Raw genomic sequence first — 14,549 nt, forward strand, 5'->3', positions numbered from 1 at the left:
TATAAAAAAAGAAGAGAGGAGCCTCCAAGTGCAGCAATATGATTACATTTAATGAAGGTACAACATTTAGCAACTTATTGCTACACTTAGAGGTGCCTCTCTTCTCTTTTATACCCTGTAAAAAGTGCTTTGGATTACAAGCATGTTTTTGGAATGAATTATGCTCGCAAAACAAGGTTTTACTGTATATATATATTTTTTTTTAGAAGGCATTCTCTACCAGTTCCTCCACGTATGGTACATATGGTAGTAGGAGGCCACCAATAGAAATTAACCTATAATCCAGTGGACATAAAACATTTTTCTAGTAAAAGACAAACTGTTGTTTCTCAGACTATGTTATTTATTAGCGTTCTCCGTGTCCAGCGTTGAGCATTCTACCAAAAAAAAAAAAAAAAATGCTGTTTGTGATGCAGATCCAATACGAATGTGCTTTGCCATAAAGGTCAGAGCCCGGAATGACAGCGGCATTTCCTACTGGGAGAGGAACGAGTGCGCTGAGGGTTTTAGCTTCCTGTCATCAAAAACTGACTAACAGTTTCACCTGGGACTGCTGTCTAAAAGCAACATGCGGCGGGTGCTCCTGGGTAATCAGATGGATTAGCCTGCTGTGAAAGCGGCTCCCATAAAAGCCCGCTAGGATTTTCTGCCAGAAGACAATAAACATCCTGCATGGCATTCATGATAAGCTGCTTGCTGCAGTTCAGTGCAGGGCATGTCCTTCTATGATATTTTTGCCATTTTGCTTTTAAAAGTACACTCCAGACAAACAAAAACTTGGCATTAATACCGACTTTATCAACCTGCTTCTCATTTTTCACCTGCCGTTCATGCTCCTCCTCATTAACCCTTTCATGCCTAAGCCTATTTCTGACATTTGGTGTTTACAAGTTAAAATCCATCTTTTTGGCTAGAAAATTACTTAGAACCCCCAAACATTTTATATATTTTTTTAGCGGAGAATCTAGAGAATAAAATGGCGATTTTTGAAATATTTTGTGTCACACGGTATTTATGCGGCGGTGTTTTAAACACAACTTTTTGGTAAAAATTTACTTTCATGAATTTAACAAAAATTAAAAAATAAAATTAGCCCAATTTGTTTGCATAATGTGAAAGATGATGTTACGCCGAGTAAATAGATACCAAGCATGTCACGCTTTATAATTGCACGCACTCCTGGAATTGCGACTAACTACGGTACCTAAAAATCTCCATAGGCGACGCTTTAAACTTTTTTTTACGGTTACCAGGTTAGAGTTACAGAGGAGGTCTAGTGCTAGAATTATTGCTCTCGCTCTGACGATCGCGGCGATACCTCACATGTGTGATTTGAACACAGTTTTCATATGCAGGCGCGACTTCCGTATGCGTTTTCTTTGTTGCGCAAGCTCGCGGGGAGAGGGGCGCTTTAAAAAAAAAAAAAATTTGTTTTCTTATTTTTTTTTTATAATATTAAATTGTGTGTGTTTTTTTTTTTTTTTACATTTTGATCACTTTTATTGCTAAAAGACCCCCGAGCCCTCCTTTGCACTTCAAAGTATTCAGATCGCCGAAAACGGCGATTCTGAATACTGTGTACTTTTTTAAATCCGGCGCCATTGGCAGCCGAGAAACCCGGAAGTGACATCATGACGTCGCTTCCGTGTTTTCAATGCGGACACTGAATCAAAACCGCTTACGGCTTTGTTTCAGAGCGCGCCTGGACTACGGAGGCGCCGGATCGGGGGATCCGGCATAACAACCGAGCGGCTTTTAGCCGCATCGGTTGTTATGTCTGGATAGCCAATCGCCGGCTCTAAACAACGGTACCGGCTGCAGGCATCATCCTGGTATAAACCCCGAAAGCCGAGGACGCATATATGCGTTCCGTCGGCGTGAAAGGGTTAACGAAGAACTACAAGCAATAAGTCCGTTTCTTTACCTTCTGAATGTCAGGACAGGTCAGAGTGTTTCTTAATTCTTCCCCTAGCTACCTACTGCAGCTTTGCTTAGCTGCTGGCACACAAAACTGCAAAGTACAGAATCATGTAATAAGAGCATACAGTCCTGCAGAAAAGCAATGTAACAAATCTGTAACATGTAGGACAGGGGTAGGCAACCTGGGGTCCTCCAGCTGCTGTGGAACTACATTTCCCATGAGTCATTGCAAGGCTGGCAGTTACAATTACAGTGGAACCTCGGTTTAAGGCTGCATTCACACCTGAACGCGGCGTATTTTACCGCGATTTTACGCGACAAATTGCGGCGTTTTGTCCCATGATTTGCTGCGACAAAACGCGGTAAAATACGCCGCGGTAACATACACAGGAGGGGTGATCAACATTGTCGGCTATGCCCGAACGGCGAAGCCGCCCGAAAAAAAGGGTCCGGGACTTGTTTTGAGCTTCAGGTGTTTCGGCGTTCGGCGTGGAGATGTGAACCATCTCCATAGCCGACAATGTAAAATCACCCCTCCAGCATATTGTAGGCTGTAATAGCGGCGGGCGTCTGGCGTGAAAACGCCTAGGTGTGAATGCAGCCTTAGAGTAACTTGGTTTGAGAGCGTTTTGATTTGCGAGCAACTTTTTTTTTTTTATTATTCTGACTCGGTTTGCGAGTGTTACGAGCAGAATTCAAACTAAATAGGCCTGCAGTACCTAATTTGGCCTGAGGTACAGGGGCGTAGGACCCAAGCAGAGCCGAAAATAGGCCTGCAGTAGCTCATTTGGCCTGAGGTACGGGGGCGTAGGACCCAAGCAGAGCCGAAAATAGGCCTGCAGTACCTCATTTGGCCTGAGGTACGGGGGCGTAGGACCCAAGCAGGGCCAAAAATAGGCCTGCAGTACCTCATTTGGCCTGAGATACATGGGCGTAAGACCCAAGCAGAGCCAAAAATAGGCCTGCAGTACCTAATTTGGCCTGAGGTACAGGGGCGTAGGACCCAAGCAGAGCCGAAAATAGGCCTGCAGTACCTAATTTGGCCTGAGGTACAGGGGCGTAGGACCCAAGCAGAGCCGAAAATAGGCCTGCAGTACCTCATTTGGCCTGAGGTACGGGGGGCGCAAGACCAGAGCAAAAGTGTCCCCGGGCATTCTCAGCACTCTGGCGCCCCCCACCTCTGGCCGCATTCAGTATTGCATCCCATTAAAGTCAATGCAGAACAAATTATTTTCGTTTCCATTGACTTCAATGGGAAAACTCGCTTTGATATGCGAGTGCTTTGGATTACGAGCATTCTCCTGGAGCGGATTATGCTCGTAATCCGAGGTTCAACTGTACTCCCAGAGGCATGATGGGACTTGTAGTTCTGCAACAGCAGGAGGGCCCCAGGTTGCCTACCCCTGATGTAGGAGGTCAGAGGTTTTTTTTAACTATATTTATGTAATTCAAACTCCAGTTAAAACATTTTCTTTTTAGATGGCATACGGTCAGGCTTTTAAGATAAAAAAACCTTTTGCCTTTACAACCTCCAATTACAAAGCCAGATTTACACAGCAGCACTCATTCTACAAGAGGGTGGGACAGCTCTAGAAGCCAATTAGGCTCCATTCACACCTCCGCGACAACGGCGTACGCGGCGTATTTTGCCGAGAGTGTTAAACTTTTTTTTTTTTTTTTTTCAAATTCTTCCCATTGCTGTCAATGGGAGAACGCCAATGTCGCCTGAAAAAAAGGGTCCGGGACTTTTTTTCAGGCGACAGGCGTACGGCGTCTATGAGATGTGAACCATCTCCATAGACAGCAATGGGAATTCCCCCCTCTAGCGGCACAAGCATCCGGCGTCGGGCGTTTTGTCGCATAGATGTGAATGGAGCCTTAGAAGCCCATCAGGTGATTGGAAGCAAATATGCTAGTAAGAAACAAGCTTAAATGCGAAAAGAGCAAAAGGGATGAGCTCTTCAGTCTACGGTTGCTCCTTCACTGTCCAATCCCAGATTGGGGGCAGGGCAGTGACCTACCTATATTGGTCCCAAAAGGGCAAATCTTTTGTTGCATATTACAGGGATGGAGGTGGGTCACCGGTGACACCAGATCCCTTTTCTTTTATCACATTTGGTGGTCATGTCCTGTGATCCAAAAAAATTGGCAGACAGTACATTACCTCAATCACCTCAGTTAAAGTAGACTTCACACCTGCTGTCTACTTGCTCCACTTCACCAACATACCCAAATCTCAGGATACAAATCCTTTGGCAGTTAACCACTTAAGCCCCGGACCTTTAAGCAGCTAAATGCCCAAGCCAGGTTTTGCGATTCGGCACTGCGTCGCTTTAACTGACAATTGCGCCGTCGTGCATTATGGCTCCCAAACAAAATTGGTGTCCTTTTTTCCCCACAAATAGAGCTTTCTTTTGGTGGTATTTGATCACCTCTGCGGTTTTTATTTTTTGCGCTATAAACAAAAATAGAGCGACAATTTTGAAAAAAATTTAATATTTTTTACTTTTTGCTATAATAAATATCCCCCAAAAACATGTATACATTTTTTGTTCCTCAGTTTAGGCCGATATGTATTCTTCTACATATTTTTGGTAAAAAAAATCAAAAAAAAATCAAAAAAAAAAAATCGCAATAAGCGTTTATCGGTTGGTTTGCGCAAAATGTATAGCGTTTACAAAATAGGGGATATTTTTATTGCATTTTTATTAATTATTTTTTTTTACTACTAATGGGGCGATCAGCGATTTTTTTCGTGACTGCGACATTATGGCGGACACTTTGGACAATTTTGACACATTTTTGGGACCATTGTCATTTTCACAGCAAAAAATGCATTTAAATTGCATTGTTTATTGTGAAAATGACAGTTGCAGTTTGGGAGTTAACCACAGGGGGCGCTGAAGGAGTTAGGCTTCACCTAGTGCGTGTTTACAACTGTAGGGGGGTGTGGGCTGTAGGTCTGACGTCATCGATCGTGTCTCCCTATAAAAGGGATGACTCGACCAATCTGCCACCACAGTGAAGCACGGGGAAGCCGTGTTTACAGACGGCTCTTCCCGTTCTTCAGCTCCGGGGAGCGATCGCGAGGGGGCGGCTAGAAACGAATAGCGGCGCCCTCGTCCCGGATCGCTCCCCGCGGGTTTCCGACCGCCGCATGTACCAGGGGGGGGTCCCGATCGGACCCCCGACCCGCGGAAAGGCGGGGACGTACGGGTACGCCAACGTGCCTGTACGTGCCATTCTGTGGACATATATGTACATGCGGCGGTCGGGAAGCGGTTAACAAACTCCCCTATACTTCAAGTGTAGAGGTAGTTGTTTTGTAGAGTTCATCTTTAAAGCTAAACTGAAACGACTTAAGTACTGCTGCAGCGTTTTCTAAATTGGACGAGCAGTTCGCCGATTGATTTTACTCAATGTCTTCAGTTGAGAAGATAGGCGCTTTCCTAGAATGCTGGTAACATGTAGAAATCTGGCTTTGTGCAGCGAGTGTGTTGTGTAGTGGGTGGATGTGTAGGAGAGGCACTGCCGGTTCATTATTTTTGTTCGCATTTAACAGAAAATCAGGGCGCCCACTTGTCACACACTAAGCGCTGCCAATATCAGTTTCCTAACCCTCGTGCTCCTTTTCAGAGATGCCGGTCTTCTTCATCTTTTTAGGGGATTTCATGAAGAGTGGGAAGATGGTCCTCAGCCCCAAGATGTCCACGAATTTGTGACAGTTGTCGCTGCCCTCAGGGCCAATCATAGCGTGGTCCAACACACGCAGTGCACTGCAGCGTGACATTTTCTTCTCTCTGCACAAGAAAAAGAAAGATTTAAAATCCCCTCAGTGGTTTAAGTATCTCACATAAATCCCATGCTGTTCACATTGCTAATGAAGAAACTATTTTCATGTTTGGGGCATTATGGTAATAAGTAAATCTGATGCAGAAAAAAAGGGGGGGGGGGTGTCAAGTGAAAGAGACAACAGTTCATACCTGCCTTTGCGGGTGCCAGTGGTTTAAGCATCTCACATCACAGCACATTTGGTGCTTTAAGGCCCTTTCACACCAAACACTGTTGGCTGCATTTTGAACTGCGTTCTAACTACATAGACAGCCCAAAATCAAGGTAATTCTATGGGCACAGTTCACATCAGTGCAGTTAAAAAGAAAAATGTTCTACGAAAGGTACAGCACTGCGCCCCTTTAAGCCAAGCCCAAAAACATATAAAAATGCACTGCATTTGCAGTGCGAAACGTGCACATTAAGTGTGTGTCAAGCGTGCTTCACATGCATGTAAACATGCAGGTAAAAACACACAATTATGTGCAGTTTTTGGTGTGAATGGGCCCTTAAAGTTATAGCAACGCTGATGAAAGAAAGAAGACTAAACAAGATGAAAGAAAGAAAGAAAGAAAGAAAGAAAGTAGTAAGGAAGACAAAAAGAATTAAGGAAGACGAAAGAAAGGAAAAAAGGTAAGGAAGACGAAAGAAAGGAAAAAAGGTAAGGAAGACGAATGGAAAGAAGGAAGTAAGGAAGACGAATGGAAGGAAGTAAGGAAGACGAATGGAAGGAAGTAAGGAAGACGAAAGGAAGGAAGTAAGGAAGACGAAAGGAAGGAAGTAAGGAAGACGAAAGGAAGGAAGTAAGGAAGACGAAAGGAAGGAAGTAAGGAAGACGAAAGGAAGGAAGGAAGGAAGACGGAAGGAAGGAAGGAAGGAAGGAAAACGAAAGGAAGGAAGGAAGGAAGGAAAACGAAAGGAAGGAAGGAAAACGAAAGGAAGGAAGGAAGGAAGGAAGGAAGGAAGGAAGGAAGAAAGAAAGAAAGAAAGAAAGAAAGAAAGAAAGAAAGAAAGAAAGAAAGAAAGACGAAAGGAAGGAATGAAGGAAGACGAAAGGAAGGAAGGAAGGAAGGAAGATGGAAGGAAGACGAAAGGAAGGAAGACGGAAGGAAGACGAAAGGAAGGAAGACGGAAGGAAGGAAGGAAGGAAGGAAGGAAGACGAAGGAAGACAAAGGAATACGAAAGGAAGGAAGACAAAAGGAAGGAAGACGAAAGGAAGGAAGACGAAAGGAAGGGAGGAAGGAAGACGAAAGGAAGGAAGGAAGGAAGACGAAAGGAAGGAAGGAAGGAAGACGAAAGGAAGACGAAAAAAGAAGAAAGAAGGCGAAAAAAGAAGGAAGAAGACGACGAAAAAAGTTATAGCAACGCTGTTGAAAGAAAGAAAGGAAAGAAAGAAAGAAAGGAAAGAAAGAAAGAAAGGAAAGAAAGAAAGAAAGGAAAGAAAGAAAGGAAAGAAAGAAAGAAAGAAAAGAAAAGAAAAGAAAAGAAAAGAAAGAAAGAAAGAAAGAAAGAAAGAAAACAAAAAAAAAAGTAAGGAAGACGAAAGAAAGGAAAAAAGGTAAGGAAGACGAATGGAAAGAAGGAAGGAAGACGAAAGGAAGGAAGGAAGACGAAAGGAAGGAAGGAAGGAAGGAAGGAAGGAAGGAAGACGAAAGGAAGGAAGGAAGGAAGGAAGACGAAAGGAAGGAAGGAAGGAAGACGAAAGGAAGGAAGGAAGGAAGGAAGACGAAAGGAAGGAAGGAAGGAAGACGAAAGGAAGGAAGGAAGGAAGGAAGACGAAAGGAAGGAAGGAAGGAAGACGAAAGGAAGGAAGTAAGGAAAACGAAAGGAAGGAAGGAAGGAAGAAAGAAAGAAAGAAAGACGAAAGGAAGGAAGATGGAAGGAAGACGAAAGGAAGGAAGGAAGGAAGACGAAAGGAAGGAAGGAAGGAAGACGAAAAGAAGGAAGACGAAAAGAAAGGAATGAAGGAAGACGAAAGGAAGGAAGGAAGGAAGGAAGGAAGATGGAAGGAAGACGAAAGGAAGGAAGGAAGATGGAAGGAAGACAAAAGGAAGGAAGGAAGACGAAAGGAAGGAAGACGAAAGGAAGAAAGACGAAAGGAAGGAAGACGAAAGGAAGGAAGACGAAAGGAAGGAAGACGAAAGGAAGGAAGACGAAAGGAAGGAAGACGAAAGGAAGGGAGGAAGGAAGACGAAAGGAAGGAAGGAAGGAAGGAAGGAAGGAAGACGAAAGGAAGGAAGGAAGGAAGGAAGGAAGACGAAAGAAGACGAAAAAAGAAGAAAGAAGGCGAAAAAAGAAGGAAGAAGAAGACGAAAAAAGAAGACGAAAAAAGAAGACGAAAGAAGAAGACGAAAAAAGACAAAAGAAGAAGACGAAAAAAGATGAAAGAAAGAAGACAGAAGAAGGAAGAAGACGAAAGAAGAAGGAAGAAGACAAAAGAAGGAAGAAGACGAAAGAAGGAAGAAGACGAAAGAAGGAAGAAGACGAAAGAAGGAAGAAGAACGAAGACGAAAGAAGAAAGGAGGAAGAAGAAAGAAGTAGAAAAAAGGAACATGGATCACTGCTGTACCAAAGATCCTGCTGTGCCCTGTGGTTTCTCCTGTCTGCTGCTACATCACTACTGTGTCCTGTAATGATGTAGAGGCTGACGGATGGAGCCACAGAGTGCGGCGGGGGGGGGGGGGGGGGGTACAGGTGTATGACGATTCTCTAAGAGGATGCGGCTGTTCAGCAAAGTGATGGTTCAGCTCAGTGCTCAATCAAAGAGTAAGCATGCCCCCCCCTTTTTTTTTATAGACTTGCGACCGTATCACTTTAGGTGCACATTTTTAATTCACATGTCTTCCGCAGCCTCAACACTTTGATTACAGATCATATTTGCTTACATAGATTGATTTAGTTCCTTTGATATAATGATGAATAAAATAAAAAAATGAAACATTTAGAACCAGGATTTTGAAAGATAGGATTCTGTCATCCTTGTAATTGTAATACTGAAAAATCTTATTGTTCTATGTATAGACATTTTAATATCACCTCATTTCTCACTCAGGTCTTATCTCAATTTACGGTGAAGTTGCATTAAAACGAAGGCAAAAGGTGTCTTTCGATCTTCCACATTTATTACACAAAAGTGTGGAGTTTGGGTCTCTTTGCTGCAATAAAGTCTACCCGGTAAACCTCTCGCTGTCCAGTCTTTATGGACAACACTTTTATTTTTGTACATTACTAGGCAAGTTTTATTAGTCCAGGTACCTTAGCATTAGATTCATAAGCTGCAGCCCTTCTCCCTTTAGGAACCTCTCCCTGTTACTGCTGAGCATTAGACAGGAGCAAAGACCATCAAACAGGTTCTCCATCATCTCCTGCTCCTCCGCTGTGCTGGGGTCGTGTCTCTTGAACACCTGAAACCAAAAACAGTTTAAAAGAAGAGCTATTGTAGCAATGTTTGCCTTACAGCAACCTTTTTTATACCCCCCCCACCCCCGCACAGTGATAAGCTCATCTCTCTGCTCTCTAGTCCTAACAGAATAGCTTCTTGACTTTGCAGTACACCTGACTGACGTCTTGTGCTGGGAAGAATGCAAGAGGATAATCGTTGGCTAAATTCAGGTACTTTAACCACTTAAGGACCGGACCAATATGCTGCTAAATGACCCAAGGGTTTTTTACAATTCGGCACTGCGTCGCTTTAACAAACAATTGCGCGGTCGTGCGACGTGGCTCCCAAACAAAATTGGCGTCCTTTTTTCCCCACAAATAGAGCTTTCTTTTGGTGGTATTTGATCACCTCTGCGGTTTTTATTTTTTGCGCTATAAACAAAAATAGAGCGACAATTTTGAAAAAAAATTAAATATTTTTTACTTTTTGCTATAATAAATATCCCCCAAAAACATATATAAAAATTTATTTTTTCCTCAGTTTAGGCCGATACGTATTCTTCTACCTATTTTTGGTAAAAAAAAAAATCGCAATAAGCGTTTATCGATTGGTTTGCGCAAAATTTATAGCGTTTACAAAATAGGGGATAGTTATATTATTATTTTTTTCTTACTACTAATGGCGGCAAAAAGCGATTTTTTTCGTGACTGCGACATTATGGCGGACACTTGGGACAATTTTGACACATTTTTGGGACCATTGTCATTTTCACAGCAAAAAATGCATTTAAATTGCATTGTTTATTGTGAAAATGACAGTTGCAGTTTGGGAGTTAACCACAGGGGGCGCTGTAGGAGTTAGGGTTCACCTAGTGTGTGTTTACAACTGTAGGGGGGTGTGGCTGTAGGTCTGACGTCATCTATTGTGTCTCCCTATAAAAGGGATCACTCGATCGATGCAGCCGCCACAGTGAAGCACGGGGAAGCCGTGTTTACATACGGCTCTCCCCGTTCTTCAGCTCCGGGGAGCGATCGCGAGGGGGCGGCTAGAAACGAATAGCCGCGCCCTCGTCCCAGATCGCTCCCCGCGGGAATCCGACCGCCGCATGTAGCAGGGGGGGGGGGGGTCCCGATCGGACCCCCGTCTAGGCAGGGACGTACAGGTATGCCAATGTGCCTGTACGTGCCATTCTGCCGACGTATATATACATGCGGCGGTCTGGAAGTGGTTAACCACTTCCGTACCGTAGGACGTCATATGACGTCCTGGACTTCAGTGGGGGATATCTGAATGATGCCTGCAGTAACAGGCATCATTCAGGCGGTGATTGTGCGCACCATAAGAACGATCATAGCGGCGGTTTCCGCCACTTGATCGTTCTTACTGGTGGCGGGAGGGGACATCCCCCTCCCTCCCGCCGCCATCTGGTGCTTCTCCGGGCTCTCCTGTGCCATTGGAGGCTCGGAAAACAAATCGTCCACCGCCGAATGAAGAGCATAGAGATCATCTCTATGACTGTCGGAGGCCCAGGCGCGACGTTATGATGTCACGCCCCGGGTACCCGGAAGTAAACAAAGCCACAATCGCGGCTGAAAGCATGAGATGGGTGAATTTTTTCCTCTGAAACAGGCAGAAACATTTCTAACACTATGTGCACTTTCTAAAGAATATATAAAGCCGAAGAGAGCAGATATACATGTAAAACGTATGTAGGGCAATTTGTTTCATCTCTGTGCATCATCTATGGCTGTTCACTTCACTGGTTATATGTGAGGGTTTACATCTACTTTAAGATAAAAAAAAACCTTCTGACTTTACAACCCCTTTAAATGTGTGTCTTTTAAATCTGTCTTGAATTCAACTTTAAAAGAGCAAGTGAATGGAACATACAGTGGAACCTCGGTTTAAGAGTAACTTGGTTTGGGAGCGTTTTGATTTGCGAGCAACTTTTTTTTTTTTTTTATTCTGACTCAGTTTGCGAGTGTTGACTCGCAAGCCGAGCAGAATTCAAGCTAAATAGGCCTGCAGTACCTCATTTAGCCTGAGGTATATGGGGGCGCAGAAGCCTAGCAGAGCCGAAAATAGGTCTGCAGTACCTCATTTGGCCCGAGGTACGGGGGTGCAGGAGCCGAGAAAAGCCGACCATTGGCCTGAGGTACGGGGGCGCAGGAAACAAGCCGAAGTGTCATCGGGCCTTTTCGGCTCTCTCTGGCGCCCCCCCACGTCTGGCCGTATTCCGTATTGCACCCCATTGAAGTCAATACAGAACTAATTATTTTCGTTTCCATTGAAAATGGGAAAACTTGCTTTGATTTGCGAGTACTTTGGATTACGAGCATTCTCCTGGAACAGATTATGCTCGTAATCCGAGGTTCAACTGTAGAAATGTTTAGATGTATTTTTCTTTTTTAAAGTATGGCTTTGTAAAGGAATAAGAATGGCAAAGAGTAGGGTTGTCCCAATACCACTTTTTTAGGACTGAGTACAAGTACCGATATTTTTTTTTATGTACTCGCCGATACCGATACTTTTTTTTAAAGGTGTCCCCAAATGCAGCCATGTCCCCCCACATATGCAGCCATGTCCCCCACATATATTCCAGCCATGTCCCCCACATATTCCAGCCATGTCCCCCCACATATTGCAGCCATGTCCCCCCACATAATGCAGCCATGTCCCCCCACATAATGCAGCCATGTCCCCCCACATAATGCAGCCATGTCCCCCCACATACCTTGATGCCGCACATGCCGCCGTTAATCAGCGTGCGGGGAACATTACAGCTTTCGTTTGAATAGCTGTATCCCCGCCGCGTATAGACCCTCCCCCTTGCTCGGGATTGGACAGATCATCCGTCCAATCCCGCGCAAGGGGGAGTGTCTATACGCGGCGGGGATACAGCTATTCAAACGAAAGCTGTAATGTTCCCCGCACGCAGATTAATGGTGGCGGCGGCTTTGCGGCGGCGGGGGGGAAGTATTCTATTTCAGTATCGGGGGTATTTGCGGGAGTACGAGTACTCCCGCAAATACTCGGTATCGGTCCCGATACTGGTATCGGTATCGGGACAACCCTAGCAAAGAGTATACGTAAAAACTGTTTTCATATGCAAAACTGGTAAAAGGAGTACTATGAAGACGGCACTGTGCAAAAATTGCCATGCAGGAAGGCATCTTGGTATTGAAGCACAGTGGGTGGCCCAGGTTTGGCTCCAGCGGACAATGACATGGGCAGGCGTGCATTGACATTCTCTTGTAAAAGCTGAGGCAGCAGTCTACCACCATACGCTCGGAGAGATGCCAAGGTGTAAATGGGCAGGGAGTGGGAGGCCCTCACCGATAACTGCTGAAGCAGCACGTCTATTCCATCCAGCTCCCCCAGGAGTTCCCGAGTGTCTGCGAGAAGGGAAGATAATGTCAGCACAGAAGAATAAATCCATCAGCACAGAGGATCAATACACAGTGACAGGGGGCAAGACGGTACACGATGCCGAGCAGGGAGGAGATAGACGACACAGTGAAACTGAGAATGAAGAGCAGGCACCTGTATACACAACTACATCAGAAAACACATTGAAAGAGATGAAAATTACAGTATTCAGAGGCAAGATTAGGGAGAACTAAAACGGCACAAGAAGAGAGCGGAATGGGAGGAGGCAATTAAGCTGAAGAAAAGGACAAATTCTAAACTCCGAGAAAATAAGCAGAAAATGACAGCGAATTCATAATCCTCTTACCATCATTGTTCTGTAGAATAATAGCCAGGATTTCACTGCAGTACAGCTTGTTGGCATCAAATGGCATCTTGGCCTGAGCGGAACAGAACATAAGGGCATTCAAGCAGCGGGAAACATTAAGAGCAATATGGGAAGCAGAGTGAGTAGGAGGCAGACTTGAGGACGGATAAATGAGCTGCAAACTGGCATTCGGGGAGGAAGGAATAATAAGCGTAATGACAAAAAAACACAGCCGTCTGCAAGAAGCTAAAACTACTGAACGCAATTTCTCAAATATGGCATCTCATGTTAGAAGGTCACAACCTCGCCAACAGTTTGGTGATTTTCCCGTTTGGTGCTTATTAGCTTTATCTAGGGTTATATATGTGTATATATATATATAGATATATATATATTTGGGTTGTCCCGATACCATTTTTTTAGGACCGAGTACAAGTACCGATACTTTTTTTCATGTACTCGCCGATACAGATACTTTTTTTTAAATGTGTCCCCAAATGCAGCCATGTCCCCCCACATATGCAGCCATGTCCCCCCACATATGCAGCCATGTCCCCCACATAATGCAGCCATGTCCCCCACATAATGCAGCCATGTCCCCCACATAATGCAGCAATGTCCCCCACATAATGCAGCCATGTCCCCCACATATTGCAGCCATGTCCCCCACACCCCCACATATTCCAGCCATGTCCCCCACATATTCCAGCCATGTCCCCCACATATTGCAGCCATGTCCCCCACATATTGCAGCCATGTCCCCCACATATTGCAGCCATGTCCCCCCACATATTGCAGCCATGTCCCCCCACATATTGCAGCCATGTCCCCCCACATATTGCAGCCATGTCCCCCCACATATTGCAGCCATGTCCCCCCACATATTCCAGCCATGTCCCCCCACATATTCCAGCCATGTCCCCCCACATAATGCAGCCATGTCCCCCACATAATGCAGCCATGTCCCACATACCTTGATGATGCCGCACGTGCCGCGTTAATCAGCGTGCGGGGAACATTACAGCTTTCGTTTGAATAGCTTTATCCCCGCCGCGCATAGACACTCCCCCTTGCTCAGGATTGGACAGATCATCCGTCCAATCCCGCGTAAGGGGGAGTGTCTATACGCGGCGGGGATACAGCTATTCAAACGAAAGCTGTAATGTTCCCCGCACGCTGATTAACGGTGGCGGCGGCGGGGGGCAAGTATTCTATTTCAGTATCGGGGGTATTTGCGGGAGTACGAGTACCCCCGCAAATACTCGGTATCGGTCCCGATACCGATAGTGGTATCGGGACAACCCTAATAGATAGATAGATAGAGATATATATATATATATATCTCTATCTATCTATCTCTCTATATCTATATCTATCTATCTATGGATAGATCTAGATAGGCATTTGTAGTTCATTTCTATGGTATGCGGTATTGCATGCCGTTGAAGTCAATGTAGAACAAATTATTCTCGTTTCCATTGACTTCAATGGGGAAACTTGTCTCAGTAAAGGTTTTCTTTAAATTACAGGTACAGATTTCTATACCCTTCAGTGCCCATCAGAGCCGCCTTGTCTGTCCCCCATCAGAGCCGCCTTGTCCGTCCCCCGTCAGAGCCGCCTCGTCCGTCCCCCGTCAGAGCCGCCTCGTCCGTCCCCCGTCAGAGCCGCCACGTCCGTCC

At 45.0% G+C, this 14,549-nt stretch overlaps 1 protein-coding gene across 1 annotated transcript in view; it reads right to left on the minus strand.

The window, feature by feature from the left end:
- The window catches only part of CTNNBL1 (catenin beta like 1), a 44,410-nt gene that overhangs the window by 9,470 nt on the left and 20,391 nt on the right, over positions 1-14,549 (minus strand). Inside the window, exons 8-11 of the mRNA XM_040330572.1 lie at positions 12,871-12,943; positions 12,471-12,529; positions 9,008-9,156; positions 5,539-5,720 (exon numbers count right to left, since the gene is read on the minus strand). Coding sequence (XP_040186506.1) covers positions 5,539-5,720; positions 9,008-9,156; positions 12,471-12,529; positions 12,871-12,943 — 463 coding nt within the window. The remainder of the gene's footprint in view (positions 1-5,538; positions 5,721-9,007; positions 9,157-12,470; positions 12,530-12,870; positions 12,944-14,549) is intronic.

The sequence above is a fragment of the Rana temporaria genome, chromosome 12, assembly GCF_905171775.1.
Source record: "Rana temporaria chromosome 12, aRanTem1.1, whole genome shotgun sequence".
Taxonomy (NCBI): domain Eukaryota; kingdom Metazoa; phylum Chordata; class Amphibia; order Anura; family Ranidae; genus Rana; species Rana temporaria.